The sequence below is a fragment of the Xylocopa sonorina genome, chromosome 7, assembly GCF_050948175.1.
Source record: "Xylocopa sonorina isolate GNS202 chromosome 7, iyXylSono1_principal, whole genome shotgun sequence".
Classification (NCBI taxonomy): Eukaryota; Metazoa; Arthropoda; class Insecta; order Hymenoptera; family Apidae; genus Xylocopa; species Xylocopa sonorina.
In genome coordinates, this window is record NC_135199.1 from 9,582,691 (window position 1) to 9,600,098 (window position 17,408).

Sequence of the window (17,408 nt, forward strand, 5' to 3'; positions counted from 1 at the left end):
AACTTTCTCCCCTTCTTCAACTCGATTCTTCTAGCGCCGACACGTGCGCGAAAAACATTCCATCCAAAGTTGAATTGTCCCGAGAACTTTTCCCCTCGTTCGAAAAATGGTGAACCCGCGAAGAAACGGGGCAGGCATGTGTAGTCTGCGCGATTTTCAGTACGCGAACGCGCTTGGTGCTCGAACGGTCGATAAGTTGCGGTGCAAAGTCTGCTCGTTTCTAACTGTTCAACTTTTCTGGGACACCTGTCATGCGGGATATCCATCATACTGACTAATGGTCGAAAATGACTGCCGTCTAAGGTCGTTTCACGCTTATCGCGGTTCACGGTGGCTGCGTTCGTTCCCCGCGTTTCAAAAGCCTCCGCTCGATGTTCCGTTGCTTTTCTTGCCGAAATCCGCCGTTTCGAGCGATCGATTTTTACGAGCGCGTTTCTTCTGCCTCCGCTCGAGAAATATGGAAACAGGATTATCGGCGTGGAATAATCGTGGAACGCGGCCAAACAATGCCATTACTTGAGATTGCGTTCCTTTTTGCCTTGTATCGTTCAACTAGCCGATCGACGTTTTACGAACTACGAAAGCGTGCCTCGATAAACGATACGAATTCCTAATACGCGTACATTTTAATGGTCCTTAACATGTTCTACAAATTTCGAACATCTGTTCAACTACAATAATACTCATCCATAGAAAATTTTGTCTGAATAACTAAAATATGTACATTTATTTCTTTAATGCAATATTATCGCTTGCTCAGCGAAGACTCGGTTCCCAAAGGAACCAACGTGAGACGAGCAGATCCAGATTTTGTCCAGCGAGTGAAAGAGGCTGGGTTCAAACGCCGGAGAAAGGCTCCTGTCCTTGCGCGCGGAAAGAACGAGTAAAGAGAAAAAAAGCTGCCAAAAGCAAAAGTGATTTTAACCGAGAAACTTGCGTGTTCCGTGTCTATCAAGGTCTCCGGTCGGCTCGTTCGTTGCTGCGAGTCTAACGGAACGACGACCCACTGACGCTAACTCGATACAACGTCTCGAAAATCGATTCCGTCGATCGAGAAGGCGGAGCAGGCTCGAGGAACGAGCGACATACAAGAAGGTTGTAAAAACGGTGTTCGACGTACGACGGATGCTGGGGACCCGTATCGAGCGTCGAGCATTGCTGGACGCAATTTAATTACAGCTCGATTCACGCTCAGCCGGTGTTACGTTTCATAAAGCAACATTTTTCACTCTCCAAGCCGCACCGATTCGTCTCACCTGCCGTGGCATGGAACGCGTATCGCTTTCCCGTGGAATTTCAAACAACGAACTCCCCTCGGCTCGATGCATCGCAACTGCACCGTGACGGGAACGCTCGGATCTTATCGTACATCGTCGAATCGAGCCACTTATTAGTCTCGATAACAAATAAGCGATACCAAAACACGGTAACGAATACGAACAAGTGTCGAAGTGGACGAAGATGTAGGTTATCGTGAAATTTGTTCGATCCACCCTTAAAAGAGTGGACCGCCAGCCTCTTCTTGCGAGCGTTCAAGTAGATCAAGCTTCGCGAGCCATCCCAGTCAGACAGCCCAAGAGAGAAACGCGCGCTGGTGCCATCGACTTCCTCGTTCCACCCTCTCGCTAAACGAGACCACAGATACGCTCTGTCTCTGATTAAAAGCGACAAAAGTGAACGCACGTGTGCACGTCGTTGCACGTAATTGCCGCGAATCCTGGTGATTCGCCAGGCATTTAATAACGAGCGATCGTAGCGGGCACGCGCGCCGATCTATCCGATCATTTTCACCGGGCACGGAGAAAGACTCGCTCTATAAATTTCGCGCGCGCTAGGACAAACCACGATAAATCATTTTCCAACGGCAGCGAACAACTAACGGTAATTGGTCTAGTCGATGCATAAGCACTACCTGGTCCGAGAAGGTAGCGATATTAATGATCGCGAGCGGACGTGTACAACAAAGGCCCGTTGTTCGTTTTTGCGCGCGATATACCTGGAGGATAGCTGGTCGCGGGCAGCGTACACGGCCGCCTGTTTCCCTCCCACGAACACTTTCTTCCGTGGAAACGAGCCACGGCGAGAGGAAAACGCGTACGACCACGGTCACTTACGTGACGTTATTACGGTCCTTGGGGAAACGGTACGTGTGCGCGGCCGCCCGTGGGTGTGCGCGGTTCGATAGGCCACGATTTTCTCCGCGACGGGTAAATTCAGTAATTACGGCTACTAATTTGATGGACAATCCATCGAGCGCGATTAATTATATTCCCTGCCGGTGATTGGGTAATTTCGTCCCGCGAGGAGGAAATTTATTGTAATAACTATAATAACATCGCGCGCATGCGGGTATATCGAGGGGTGATTTCGCGTAAAGATATCTGAAGGATAAAAATTGAGAGTACATCGTGGAGGGGGCTGGTCTGGTTACGATGATCGAGTACGCGGATGATTTAATGAACGAGCACCTCGAGTGTCCGGAAAAATTTGGCACGATGCACCCTTTGTAGAGTGGCAAGAGAACGAGAACAGAGAGCCAACTGTTAAATTGTCTCCTGGCCAAATGATCGTGACAAAAAAACACGCACTCAAAACTCGATCCAACTCTCGTTCCACGATCGCAACGAACGATATTAAGAATGATAACCCTGCTGGGACTTCTGTGAACGCCACCATTAATATCGCGGTCATCCAAATGAGTAAATATGGAAAATAAAGTGGCAAACTGAGTTGCGTAACATAACGGGACACGTATCGCGCATTATGAATGATAGCTGAGCGCAATTAGAATGGACACTGTAATGTCTCGGTATTAAGATCGCGATTAATCGTGGCGGTACAGTTAGGGGGCGATGCATTCCGTGATCGCGAAATGGAGATGAACAAATTCGAAATCCAAATGGAATGATACATAAACGAATCTTTTAATGGCTGCCAGAACGCCAATGAAACGAGGCTTCGAGTCACGGAAAAGCTCGTTTCTGTTCCATCTAGCAATTATCTACGGGCAAGTTATTTATCGCGTGTATCGGTTTAACTTCTGTGAGAACACGAACTGTAAATTAAACTATAAACTATAACAGATCTATCGGTGAAACTTGTCTATAAAGTGAACGGTTGCGCAAATTTCACTCGAAAGAGAAAGAGAGAGAGAAACGTTATCGATTCGACTACGTCCTTAATGTTCCCAGTTATCGATTTTTCCTCGCGAGGATCTTTTCCTACGGTTTCGCGGGTTGTCACAAACGCAACGCAGTTTCCAAGGTATGCGCCAGCCGTTTCATAGCGCGCGACCACTCGGCTGCGACCTCCATTTGTTTCAACGATGTCAATTGGAAATTCGTATCTGCATAAGCGTTCCGCCGTTTTATACGCCGGTTCAGATGGTTAACGATACGACAATCGCGCCGGTTTGCCTCTACGAGCGAAACCTTGTTCTGAATATTTATCGCGTAATTACGATCTGCCCGTTCATTTTCCGCCGATAATAGACGGGACACGTGGTCTAATTTGTGCGATACGATACTACGAGAACTGTGTCGCGGACGTGTGAAACACTCGTTGCGGCACCGCTATCGTGGCATCGTGTCCCAACACAGGGGTACAATGATCCGCGTCTGGATTGCACGTAATGGAAAATCGCAGCGCGCGCTTCGTAAATTCGTTCGAAAGCCACGGAACGAGCATGGCAATAAATATATTTCCGTAAAGGCGGAAAAAATCGGCAGGGAACAGGGGAAACGGAATCGAGCGGCAAAAAACTGGCGAAGCAATTACTTGGTACACGATTCACCGATGGCAATCAGACGCATTGATCATTACCACCGCGCAATCTCGGGATCAGCTTCAGACGCGCGTCAATTTCTGGACACGTTCATGCGATTCCCGTGTTCGATGGAAAGTGAAAATGGCTGACTCCCGTCTCCGAGGCAGAGACGGGCTGTCGCGCGTAGCGCATAGCGCAGTGACGCGCACGACACACCGATAATGATCCACGCGACCATAATTAGTCCCTGTGGCCGCGGTTCGCCGATTAATCGGTAAAGAAACGGAGGAAGAGAACGCGCGCGCAACGGACGCGGTCGCGTAACGATCCAAGCGCTCCTGGCGATTAATAATGCCGCACGCGTCCAAGATCCCTGGACGTTTTCGAGATCTCCCCTACCGATGAACTCTAACCCCGCTCGAAGCTTTCTTCTTCCCTCTGCCCGCGTGACACTTATTATTCCACTGGGTAGAGCCGTCCGCTAACGATTCCTCCGTTTCCGCGTTTCGCGCTACCGGTTTCCCAGCTGGGTAGGGTCGAAAAGAACGACAGGAATCGTCGAATCTCGCATCGTCGAGCTCGAAGGATCGACGGAGCTTTGCTCGTAAATTTCCGCCACCGGTGACACTCTCGCGTGCACTCGAGTTCCCCGCTGAATGCACTTTCATCCGCGTCTTAATTTGTCTCTAGGCGTCGCAGTCAATCTGTCCGCGTCGTTCCAGGTTTCTACTGCCAGGCATTTACTCGTGTTCGCTCGTTAGTTTTTACAGTCGATCCTTCGCGCGTCTGAATATTATTAAATCTTCCCGGCGTCGTCCAACGATGCTGGCGTCCGTTAGGATCGTCCGTCGATTCGCGAAGTCGCAGCGTCGAAGGGGATCGTCAAGTGTCGTAAAGTCGGATATTGATTTTACGAAGGGTTATTAGATTCCTTCGGGGTCGAAGTTACCAAGCTCGGACGCGTTCCACCGTATCGCGTCTCTCTTTACGTCCGACGCGATTTATCCCGCCGGCTAGTGTTGCCACTCTGACAACCGGTAGTCACACTCGACTGCAGTTGACATCCTTTACCTGGATACCAACCTAAGCCGCTGCTTCATATTCCTCGATTTACGTTTGTTCGTTAGCGACTCGCAGAACCTGATCCTCGGGCACGATGACATTTTCTACCCTGGAAGCGGCCGTATAAAACCGCCTCGTTGGAGCGGGCACCGGTGAGAATCCGCGTCCCCTTCGCGCACCATTTACCTCGCTAACGACACGCGACTCGCGCGAATTCCTTCGTTTTCTAATCGCTTCCTTTCCTCTCGAGCGATCTAAATTTCTCGACGTAACGTCGCATCCTCCGTACCCCAGCGTTCTTCTACCTTTCCCGCTCCCTCTTCCTCCTCTCCTTCGTCGGCCTTCGCGTGAGACGAACGCGTAAAGTTTACCCCCGTTCCGCGGAAAGTTCTCGCGGCCACAATGTCGAACGTGGCTGATTTTATGGTAATACCCAGGCAATTAGCGACTGGCATCACCGGCGTGTATCAGCCAGCGATTTATAATACACCGCGTTGGTACCGCTACGCTCGCCTATCGCCGATCGAGACCCAGTTTCATAACTCGATGCATTAATGACCGAATTCATTCGCGCTGGCACGCGAGACGCGATTTTCACGATCGAGGAAACCGTCGTCGACCAGCGAATAACGACAGAGGAATAACCAACGGCCAGCACGGTCCATTAATTATCGCGCGATTTTCATCGACTCGTCGGACCTTTCCGAAATCCATTAACCAGGATCAACCAAGTCTATCCCATACGTCCAGCTCGACCTTTCCCTTCTCTATTTCAATAACGTCCGTACGTATGCGCAACGCCATTTATACCGTTTAAGCCGCGTTATACCTGAAGCGAGCCAACCGCTAGCGGTCCAACCACAATCATCCTTTAGCCAGGAATGCATCAGCTTCTCTTGTGTGTCGTCCTCGTCATCCGCTGGTTTACCGTTGTTTGTCATTACGGAGATGCGAAGCCTCGACTATCTTCCGATGACCCTGAGTATCTGTTGCCTGCATCATAGTTCGAATGCTTTCCAGCCGACAACAAGAGGAGGAGGATTCGTAGAATGCCAAAAAATGGCGGACAGGTTTCTCCAACAGGTCGTTGAAATTCTCTTTCGATTGCTCACCGTGGAAAGCGCTCTTCCGTGGGCCTCGCGGTCGTCGATTTCGAGCGGAAATCGACAGAGTCGCGGGACGCCGCGATAATAGGCGGATGACGCCGAATACTGGTGGTTTACGGTGTGTCGTAAGCGATAGCGCAACGGTATATCCGCGAAATGCATCGCGGATGGTTTACTGTTACGAGTCTGTAATGTCATCTTCATTGGATTACTGGACATTGCGTAAGGTGCGAAGAGGTTGGATTCATAAAAACGGTAATTGGTATTGACTATTTATTAGCGGTCTCTATACCGCTGTCGCAAGGTGGAGTTTCGTAACGAGCTACACTCGCGATATCCTTAATCGCGTATTCAATTACATAAAACGCGATTTTTCTTTATATGTCTCCAACGACTGTACAACAGGTACGCCTATTTTGGGCGATGGTATCGAGCGAGAATAAAAATGGCCCCCGTGTAATTCGTTGATCCGAAACTTTTCACTGTAACCTGACGAAGAGTAGCCGTAGTCGATTATCGAATAGTTTCGGTTATGTCACGTCCCATCCGTCTCCTCGTCTCGTTCTTACATAATCCATAAATAAATCGCGAGATTGACCGCCGCCATTAGCGGAACCGCGCGAACACGGTCGAACGAGCGATTCGTTCGCTAATCGTTCGCGGATTCGTGCAAATTACGAACGATCCGAGGCGTTTCCGTTAGCGTTCGTGAGGGCATGCAAATTGGCTGGGTTACTCCGTGACGCTCGTTGGTCTCCTCTGGATACGGTCGAAATCGGGAATCGAGTGTCGGCCGCCCTGGGCCGGACAATTTAAATGATAATCCCGCCAGGTCGGCGTTTATTAATCACTGGGTTCGCGTGTTTAATGGGCCGCCGTTCGGTTTCCCGCGCGGGGCATCGTTTTAACGAGGGGGATCCTGGCACTGTTGCGCGCAAAAGCGTTAAGGATAAATAAAACGACGAGCGAAATGAAAGTAAATGCATAATGCATGCAGTAAGAGTAACGATAACGCCGCGCGCGCTCTATTTCGCGATCGAGGACGATCGTTTTAACGGACAATCAGAAGCAATTTCGCGGGAACGAAATTACCGAGGCACGTCTCAGACGCGGGCAATTTTAGCCACCGCCGCAGAAAATTGATTAACGACGCGTACGATCGCGGAGGCAATTAAAACGAGACGAGAAATTGTACCCGCCGCGGTCCCTGCGCGAAAAAAAAAGAATTGTTTTTCTCTCTTCTCGCTGTTCCTAAGAGATGGTAAACGATTCACTTGGTTATATCTCCGCGCTATTGAAACGCGGCGGGGACGCGCGAGCGGTCGGCCGCGGAGACACCGGAAAGCGTAAATCCGCATTAATTGAAAAGTTCCTGGAAGCCCGGCGCCGATACCACCGTCAAGTGCAAATTAGTCCGCTAGAAGGCGCGTAATAAATAGGAATTCCTACCGTTTCTCTCGCGGCGATGCTAAACGACGGCGATAGGTGCGAAATTATTTTCATACGCGCGAGTGCGAAACGCGTTACTTCCTGTCGGCTCGGAAATTGCGCATGCATCAAACGCCCATTAGGGGATACGTTGAAACCGAACGTGAAGTCTGACGCGAGCCAATCTTAAACGCCATTTGAAGAAGGCGACACCGTTTACCTGTCTCTGCGAACAAGCGAACCATCGATACCATTCCAGAACACAATCGACGTACATCCGGTGATCGCGTCATCAGCGAGCAAAGAGGAGGTTAGAAGCCAAGCGCGCAGGATGAAAGCACAACCGAGGGGGATCGAGTAAGTAAAGAAGGGACGATCTCCATTCCCCCGTTGGTTGGTCGCTGGTATACGAGGGTAATGGACGAACGGGCAGCTGCTGGCAAGGATTTAACGCGGTGGTCTGGGTGGTCCCGGATAGATACGTATTCACGAGAGTTATACGTGCTCGCGGCGCTACGTATTCATAACCTTATCCACGCTCCGCAGAAAATAATACCGCGCGGCATTCATTATGTATACGTATGCGCGTGTGTCCATGAACGGTACCCACCCTCGAAAGGGAGGCGGCGAACGGGGTTCGCGTCGTCGACGCCGTTGACGGGCCTGCCGCGACGATCACGAACTCAGGCTCCTCGCGCGGAATCGATGAATGCCAGATACGGAGCCCGGGAGGGATCGAGGATCGTTCGATTTAATAAATCACGAACGTGTGGCCACGTGAGAACGGAGGAACGTGCAGCGAGTACGAACGAACGTACGTCCAACTTGATCGTGAACCACCACCCCCTGCACAGCTTACTTTTACTTCTCTCATCGCTACCGCGTACACTTTTATGCGTTTGTAGCGACAGGGTTTCTTTAACTTTGGGGACTGGTTAGCGATTGATTAATTTAGGAAGAATCGATCATTTGCGAATCTGGGAAGACGCAACATTGTGAGCTAAATAGATCCTAGATTTTTTTTCTGTCTCGTTAAAAGCGACCGATGCTAGTCGATGCACGGTCGTTCAAGTACGTGCAATTAGCCTGAACACCACGGCTAATAAGCAGTGTTTACTTTTACAGATGGAATGATACGTTTTCCCCCGCAGTGTGAAAGAATCACCGCAACTGAGTACAAAGACCTCTATGTATAACAACTTCCTTTCAATGACCCCTTATTCACAGGTCTTAGCGCCTATCTGGAATCTTTCCCACGACTAAAGAAGAAAAAAAAAACGGATTCGTTTCGTTTAAAACAACAAAAAACACCGCTGGTATCGCGGTCGCATCTCCCGCGAAGAAATCCCCGTTACTCTCACAGTTTCACAAATTATATCAACGATATTTCATTGGATCGGTTGATTCATACGTTTCCGAGCTTCCCTCTGCTCCTTTGTTCCGTTCCTTCTCTTCCTCCCCTTTTTTCCTCGCCTCCTTTGGCTCGCGGCGAGCACATACGTCTGGTGTATTTGTCAAGTATCGCTGCGAGGTGAATTCAACCGTAATTATACATCGTGGCGGCCATCTATATATAATTACACCGTGGTAGACGCGAATTTAAACCGCGTGCACGACTGTTCATCCTTTATCTACTTGCATTGTAGCCGAAGACCAACCCCATTTTTCTTCGTGGCCGCTCGGTAGGTGGATGCATCCTCGCCCGCGCGTTCTACTTCATTGTCGCTGCCCCCGATGCTCGCAATGAAGTCACGTTGACTCGTCGACTGCAACGGAAACCGGCGTCATCGGTTTCTCTCGCATCGCGCGCTGCCAGATTCAATGAATCACGAGAGGGCTACGCGTAATACGCGCATCTGTTCCATCGATAACACGGATAAAACGCGGACACGCTTGAGCGTCTCAACCCTCCGGGACCGTTCTTCGCGGATGGAAGATCGCCCGCTGAATTCACCCCTATCTGCGTCCAGGGAATCGTAAATTCGAAAATTACACGGTTCGTTCGTTCTTTCGAAAAGCTTGCTGGGTCGCTGACAATGAACCACCATAATAAGAATAATAAACCATGCTATCCTAACGATAGATCTCGTTTCACCACTATTTTCAACGATACTTCATTCGACGTCTCTCTGTAACGAGCAGAATTCGATTCACGATAAGCTCGACATTACCACCCCTTTTACTCGCGACGAGCGACACAGTTCGCCCCCGTTGTCACGTCCACCAGAGTAAATCAACCTCGCGTTCCAATGAAACGAGCGACGACGACCTTTCCAAGTTGCACCAGCCGCATCGCACATCCGCCTGGAACGCGGAGTGGCTCGACTCGCTTTTAATTACCTAATTTCTCTTTAGGAACGTCTGGCTCTATTTGGCGTCCCATTAGGGGCGACGTTGCGCCCGCTCGATCGGCGGTTGCACGGATAGCGGGGCCCATCGAGACGCGCTTTCTAGGCGGTCGACGACGAGCCTCGGTTCCATCGCGCGGCGGGAACAGCCGGTGCTACATCAAAAGGTCCGTTGGCAACGGTTAATATATGCGTGTGCCTCTCTTCTCCTCCGGCCGTGTCTTCCCTCGCGTATATACGCGATTCGACACCGTACCAACAGATGGATGAATAACGACAGAGTGGCAAATTGATGTTACAACGGATCGAAAGCGCGCCGGTGATTTATCCCCTCGTAAAAATGGTACCTGTGCAAATACTCCGCGTGGTAGCGTCGCTCGAGCGCGCGCGCGCGGGGGGAGCACTTCAGATCCTGACAAATATTTATGCACGCGAACGGGCCACGTATTTATCGACGAGCGAGAAAAAGAGGTGGAAAAAAGGCGGAAAAATGAGAAGTATTATAGTTGAGAGAGCACGATTCTCTCTCGTAGCGCACGATCCGACTCTTCTCTCGCGTCTTACCGTGCCGCGCTATTATTCATCTTTCATAAACGCGGTTGTACGCTCGTGTGCACGGCACCGGCAACACCGGCACGCGTCCATATATCCCGGATCGCTAAACAGATTTTCTTACGGCCGACGGTATGCCCGTTGTACGCGTCTCGCGTCGGCTAATTTTATTGTAAAACGAAACTCTCCGACTGTGATAAACTCGCGATCTCTCTGAACCCCCTCGGAAAATAATGTTCTCCGGTTGTACCCGCTGAGAAAATAATATACCGGCCCGGGACCATTACTTTGACTTTCTCGATTAATATTTCGTGATTTCCAACCGGAAACCATCCGTGGCGGATGCTTTCAGCGTCTCGAACAATGGCTGACGCGGGGTCGGATTGTTGAGTTACGCAAGGTAACTGCTGCTCGACCTTGACGTGGAATTACGTACATCTCGCTGCTTAATTGAAAGGCTAACGGAATGAAGGGGTCACGTTACGCTCGAGCACGAACGATTCGTATAAATTCTGCTTAAAGTTCGCCCGTTTGCATTGAATGGCGTGTAATGTATCCATTCTTCGGGTACTCCGCGCGTATTACCCACGCAACACCGACGTATCTCATCGATGCCTTAAAAACGTCGTTGCTTCTGGAAAACGCGTGAACGGATCGCGCGCCAACGCGGCTGCTCGACGAAAGAACAAAGCGGGACGAGAGGCGATATTTTTTCATTAGGGAGAACGTTTAGGATACTTTCATCCTTTCTAAACAGCCCATTACAGTTCCGACCTCATTAGGGGATAGAGTGATGTATAGGAATTATGCAAACGAATTGTATCCTCGTCATACGCTTAATGAGGTGTGGAGCGTACTCGAGGCGGAAAAAAGGAAAGGCGACGGACAACGTTGATGCCTGGCCAGCAATTAAAGGCGTAATTATCCTGTTCAATTTTGAACGTGTAACAGGCAAGAAAGAAATTACCGCGGGCTTATCTGACCGGCGATCCATCCTCGCCTTTCCCAAGCCGCGGCAGTCTTCGCCCGTGGAAGATGAACCGTGCGGCCTACTTTTTCACCGTACCATGGAACACCAGAAGCAATCCACCCACGATATTCGATTCTCGTAGAGATCCTGTGAGATCTTGATCGTCCCGTTATTGTACGCCAATTAATAGCAAGTTCAACGTGCCGCGTTGGCTGTCGTAGAGTCCATTCGTCTCGCGATATATACTCGTGTACGAGGAAACCTACAGCGTCGAGAGAAACAACTTTTTGCCCGAAGAAGAAAGACAAAGGTGAGGAATGGAGACGAAAAGAACAGAAATATCGAGCAGCAGAGATATCCGATAAATTCTATCGAAATAGGTAACGCGGAACGAAGCAATCACTTTCTTCGATAAGCCTGGGCATTCTTTGGGGACGGCGTATAACTGACGCAAGGAATGCATTTAAATTGCTCCATTGTGAGGAACGCCCCGCGAACGGGGCGAGCAATCCATGAGCGACTCGAACAAACGGCTCTACCCGGCTATGATAAAACGAACGGATCGATGAGAATTTATACCGATAACATTGTCGAACCGCAAAGAAATCTTATCAGAGATCTTCCAGCCTCGAAATATAGCCGGCTCCTTGGAGATTTCCAATCGAGGGTATATCTTTCCCTTGACCTTTACAAGCTCGCGTATTTTAGATCGTCGAACAAATCGGCGGATCAAGCGACGGACGTTCCAGTTTGCATTCGCCTGGTGGGATATTGTCTATCGGGGGACGAGTCAATAAAACCATACGTAGGTACACACGTCCAAGTCGAAAACGGGGCAACGCACGGAACGGCTTTCACTCGACACGCGCGGCGACCAAACGGAATTGGTACGAACGGCGGAGGACCGTCGAGCGATCTTCGTATCGATCTATCGACCGATCTGGATGGTCAGTTTCGTGGAACGCACGGTTAACGGCGAAGCTGGTACGACTGACGGCGACTTAATGAGATCCGTCACGATGCAAAGACACGCCGATGAGTCACACCGCAGGAAGTCTACCCTGCGCGACGCGGGACCGGATGTCTTCCGTTCTCCAAATTGGCGCGAGGTGAAACGGAGTCAGTGACACTGCCGGTGACATCGGTTCTTCCCGTGGACTCGCACGAATCCCAAACCTTGAAACTTTCGATGGTATATCCTCGACTGTTCGTTGTTTCATAGACACTCTAGATTATCGATGATCAAAGACGACACGAGCTTAGAACTGGCTCGTAGCTAACACCTTAATGCCGTGTCGCGAGACAAATTCGATTGGTCATAGTCCTCGAGGTTCGCCGATGAATCACACTGAAACAAATTCATTCTCCCCGGCGCCCCTCGTTAATTAAATTAGTGTAAATCCGAACGACCGTATCGGGCATGCCCTGTTTCAACCTCTCGCACGACGAAACGGTTCCTCCTACTTCCTGTTTCGTCCTTATCCGCGGTGCACCTGAACGTATTACGCGAGCCAAGGAAAGGCACGGTGGCGTTCGATGACTCAGATCGCAGGAGTTCCTTTTTTTCTCTATCACCTGTCCGTTTTCGTGGTTTTTAGTCGAGCGATATCTAGGCGAACCGACGCAAGGTGAAACGGAGGAAATTAAACGAACGCGCGGGCAAAAAATGTAACGGAACTATCATGCCTGGCGGGGATCGCGTGTCCATCCGTCATTTACATCTACGTATCTAGCATTCAGCCGGCGCGACACGGGAGAAAAAGTTTCGCCTGTTCTCAAGATCGCTACGATAGTAAATTATGACGAACGGCGTGCTAATTGAACACTGAGAAAGTTACGTTGTTGTTCCATTTAACGCCGTCTTTGTTCTCAGCGTTTTACGCGCGGAAAATTCTTCGACTTCGCGATCGTAAACTCGAAATTAGCCGGTCGATAAAATTTCATTCGATTCCTCCCCTGTTGTATCAGCTGTTCTTCGTCGAAGTACGCGTCAGGGAAATGGAAAAGCATCCTAGCGCTGCCACTGGCCGATGTTTTTCCACCCAGTAGCTACGAGTGGCGTCAAAAAGTTTGCAAGGGGCAATGAATTCCGGCTGAGCCCGGCGAACGAACAGGCGGGCGTGCTCCAAAGGGAAGAAAACACTCGCGCACGAAGACCATCGACGGTCTGAATTTCTTCTGGGCAACGCAAACTGCGATGCTGTATTAGAGGAATTGTCTGAATCGACCGCGCGTTGGACCGTTGCCAAAGGCGTGAGATTACTTCGTTGATTCCTTCCAGGCCTCACAATTCGATGCGACCGTAATTGCCAGGACTACCGTGCCAAATTTATGACCGGCAAGGTCTAGCCATTTTAGAGCGTGTACCTTGGCACGTTGTAAAGCAATGCAATATTCACCCACCGCGCAATCGCTCGAATCTCCTATTTACAGAGGCCATTTTTTCCGAGGGATCTGCATTCTGGCTGCGTATCTTGGAGCTCGAGCCCTCTCAATGGCAATTTCTTTTATCTCTCTATAAATCCAGGTCTATTTCGTGTAAAACTATCTCTCGAGTCACTCTCTAGTATTCTACTGCTATACATCCGAGCATTGACGAGGTTACCAAGAAGAAATATCTTTGGAGGAAATACCAACGCCCTCGCGCTGATTCAATCATGACCCCACCGGACATAATTCTCTCCAGAAAACGCCCTTTCCCCTCCTAGCCTTGTACCATTTTCCAAGCGCCAGTCTCAGTGGTCACACGTGGAATTCTACGGGCAAGATTCCTCGGACGCGCTGATGACTAAAGGGAGAGGGCGTAAATCAATTAGGCGGCCGGCCTGGTAGTTGTTGATACAATAAAGAGAAACGTGACGTTGCCTCGCGGCCGGCAGGAAATGAGAAACGAGGCGGAGGGTGAATCGAAACGTGACACGCGAGGGAACTCTGCGTTTCCTTTCCACGAATTCCATTCCTCGCGTCTTATTTCGCGCGCGTACGCTGCTAACTCGCCTATTTAAACGCTGTTCGATCGTTTTTCTGTTCAGCGAGTTTTTCGCCGCGAAATTAGACGCCTACGCGCGATACAGCCGGTCAAGCTATTCAACAGCGGGTTTATGTTCGCGATAATCGGGAGGAACGTAAAGGTTGTTGCAACGCTTCGTCCCGAGACCTCTTACAAATCGATTTCCAGTGTTTAATATTTTCCACGGGCGTTTAATTAGTTTTAAGAGCCGGTAATCGGCGAGCGCTGACGGTTCGAGCGTTCGTCGAACGGCCACGGGGCATCGGTTCCCCGAAGCGATCACCGCAGTGTAATGTAACTAACGCAAAGTGCTGCTCGAACGGCCCATCCATCCGTCTGGCCGCCGATAGTATGCGTTGCACTCGAGTTTGCGTGAAAGTTTCGCGAACCAGGATAACGGTACGGTGAACTCCGCGAGTGTTGTCGTACCGCCGCGTAATCGCAGATAAGAGTTATCGCGGGAAAGCTTCGCCACGTAAAAGGACCACGGAGATCTCTATCCGCCGGTTGAAACCAGAATCTGTCGATGGTTTACAACGCAAACATTGTACATCCGCTTTCTATCAAGTTTACGTGTATATCCGTCGAGCACCTCTCAAGGCTGGTCCCTCTACATCGGAACCGCCATGCGTAGAGACAGATTGAGAAAGCGGTGCGTTACCGAATGACAACGCGTAGGATCGACCACGATCGTTCCCAGTGGAAAGCTGGATCAGCTTAGTCGGGAAGCGAGCATTGACGGGTCCGCTTTCTGTTTTCCAGAACCCGTGATGCCACCGCCGCCGAGCGTTTGGAATCGTTAGCAGCGGGCCTCGAAAAATGGCCTCGATCTTGGGTGACGGGACAGGCCCCGGGGGCTCGGGACCCTCCCGATGCCTCCTGCTTCTACAAAGGTCCCTGGCGATCCAGCTGACCAGGGGCCCGCCGCCTCAGGTTCTGAACGCCAGCCAACGGGAGAGTCCCAAGGAGCATCCAGCCGACGAGATGTGGATGTACGATAAGGGTTACAATTTGTTTCAGGTGAGTCCTCCGACCTGCACGCTGTATTACCCTCGATTATCCGTATTACGTTCTTTTGAGCCGGCTGACTTCTGCATTTCTCGATCCAACGACCCGTCGCGAACGCCTCGCGCGGCTACCGATCTTCCTCTTCGAAAGTAAGCGTCCGCGGCTGGTTGCACCAGATGGTTTAGAAACCATCCCCAGATTGTAGGGGACAAATTACCGCCGCGTATTGCCTCGTTTGATGATAGCGACGTTTCGTTACGCTGTCAGATCCTCGTTCTGCATCTAATACGCGACACGAGGCATACCCCATGACGCACGAAATTATTCCTGGAAAACGGCCACCGAGTTAGGCGGCGACAACCTGCCCGTACACGTACCCTGGGCGCGCACAGGTGTGTATATATATATATATATATATATATATAGCCGCGACGAAACGACACGACCGTGCCTCCTTCGAACTGCGACCACTCGTTTTTACAACTCAGCGTTTCCGAAGCGAGATTGGCGTTGATTGGATGCACCGTTACGCCGGAATGAGACAATATGAATTACGAGCAATTTCGCGAGCCGAGCTTAACCAGGAGGATAGGACGAGGCAACGAGTAAAGTGGCGGATGTTCTATGGTCTTGGCAACTCTTCGACGTGTCGTAATCCTTCGCGAGAAGCTTCTTTTTTTCTGTTTTTTTTTTTTTCTTTTTCGTCTCTACCCCCTAAGCTGCGTCCATTCTAACTTTACGCGCCGCGGACGTGACACAGACTCTCGAGAGACCCGCGAACCCGTCCCGATCTCACCGTAAACAACCCACGAAACGATTGATCGCCAATTTAACGTATCGACGCTCATCCGCGCAGCCAGCTCGTTTAACGACCACACCTACCTCAGAGCTTTCTTTTCTCCTCGCGTACGTGCGATTTACGCAGGGGTTCGCTCGTCGAAGCTCGCGCTGCCAAAGGAAATCGAATTGGGACACGCTTTTCAACCGAGCGAGTGCCCTTCAGTTTCAATGAGCACTCGCCAGGGGTGGAGAACCCTCCGGGTGAAAGTTAACCGTGGCTGCTCCTCCTCGTCGCGCGGCACAAGAAAGAGACTCGACGATCCCTATTTATTTTCCCGTTTACTCGCCCCCGATTCTCGTGGTAGCTTCCATTCGCGTCTTTCGAGAATCAATTCGATTCTGGTAACGGAAGCAGTCCAGTTTCGAGATGAAGTTATTTTGGAAACTGTCGGCAATATTTGTTCGCAATTTCCTGCACAGTAGCACGAGTGTCGCGGGTTTGCTAGTTTCGAATCCGTTTGTGTGTTAATGCTTTTCACTTTCGTTAAAGTTCAATGGTACGCGAACAGCTGGCTGAATTGTTCGATCCCCGACAATGGCATCTTTGTATCGGCTCGCCCGGTAGCCCGTTGCTTCCTCTCACCTGCGGCTCGTCGGAGGCTAAGCTTCCTTTCGAGCTCTCCCGCCTGTTCCTCGAGCATAAATTCGACTGCAGTAGCCTCCTTTGTGCTCGTCACGTAAAAAACCGGGGATCCTAAGGGTGCTGACTTTGAAAAGGAGGAGGTATCGCCCTCGCCAAGATTCGACACGGACGAAGCACAGGGCGCAGTAAAAGGAACCGACTGAAGAGGGACGGAGGCGAACTTTTTCACGAGATCAGAGGAAAAGCCAGGCCAATAGAAAGCGGTGCGCGAGGAGAGGGTCAAAGGAGACGTACCTCCAAAGTCGTTTCCTCGGGAACAGGAAGAGAACGGAGACGCGAAATTGATGAATCGAGTACGGACAGATGCTCGCTTAGCAACCAGACGAGAGCAGTCGCAGAAGGATCGATCGTCAAAGGGCAAACGATATTAGCGCCAGCCACCCTTCGCCTGTTTTGCATATCGCCACGCGATCGCACCCCACGGAAGCTTCCTTCTCCCCCTCAGCTCTTACAACTTCTTCCATTCTCGACGCGTATCGCACGGATTAAGCTCGTACGCTGCGGGGCAGGCGTTCCTCGCGACGCTTTATCAGAGAGGTCGTTTCTTACCTGACAGGATGAGCTACCTAGAGGGGGGAGGGGGGATGGAATAATTCGAATACCACCGAGTGGAACGAGTCGATCGTCAGGAAAGAGTGTGAAATGGTACCAGCGCGTGGAACTCGATAAGCGGTG

At 50.6% G+C, this 17,408-nt stretch overlaps 1 protein-coding gene across 2 annotated transcripts in view; it reads left to right on the top strand.

Annotated features, from left to right (window-relative positions):
- The window catches only part of Knockout (Stork-head domain-containing protein knockout), a 91,765-nt gene that overhangs the window by 27,391 nt on the left and 46,966 nt on the right, over positions 1–17,408 (top strand). For both annotated transcript variants that reach the window (XM_076897627.1, XM_076897628.1), the window contains exon 2: positions 15,005–15,262. In XM_076897627.1, the coding sequence (XP_076753742.1) occupies positions 15,062–15,262 (201 nt within the window). In that variant the 5' untranslated portion in view covers positions 15,005–15,061. The remainder of the gene's footprint in view (positions 1–15,004; positions 15,263–17,408) is intronic.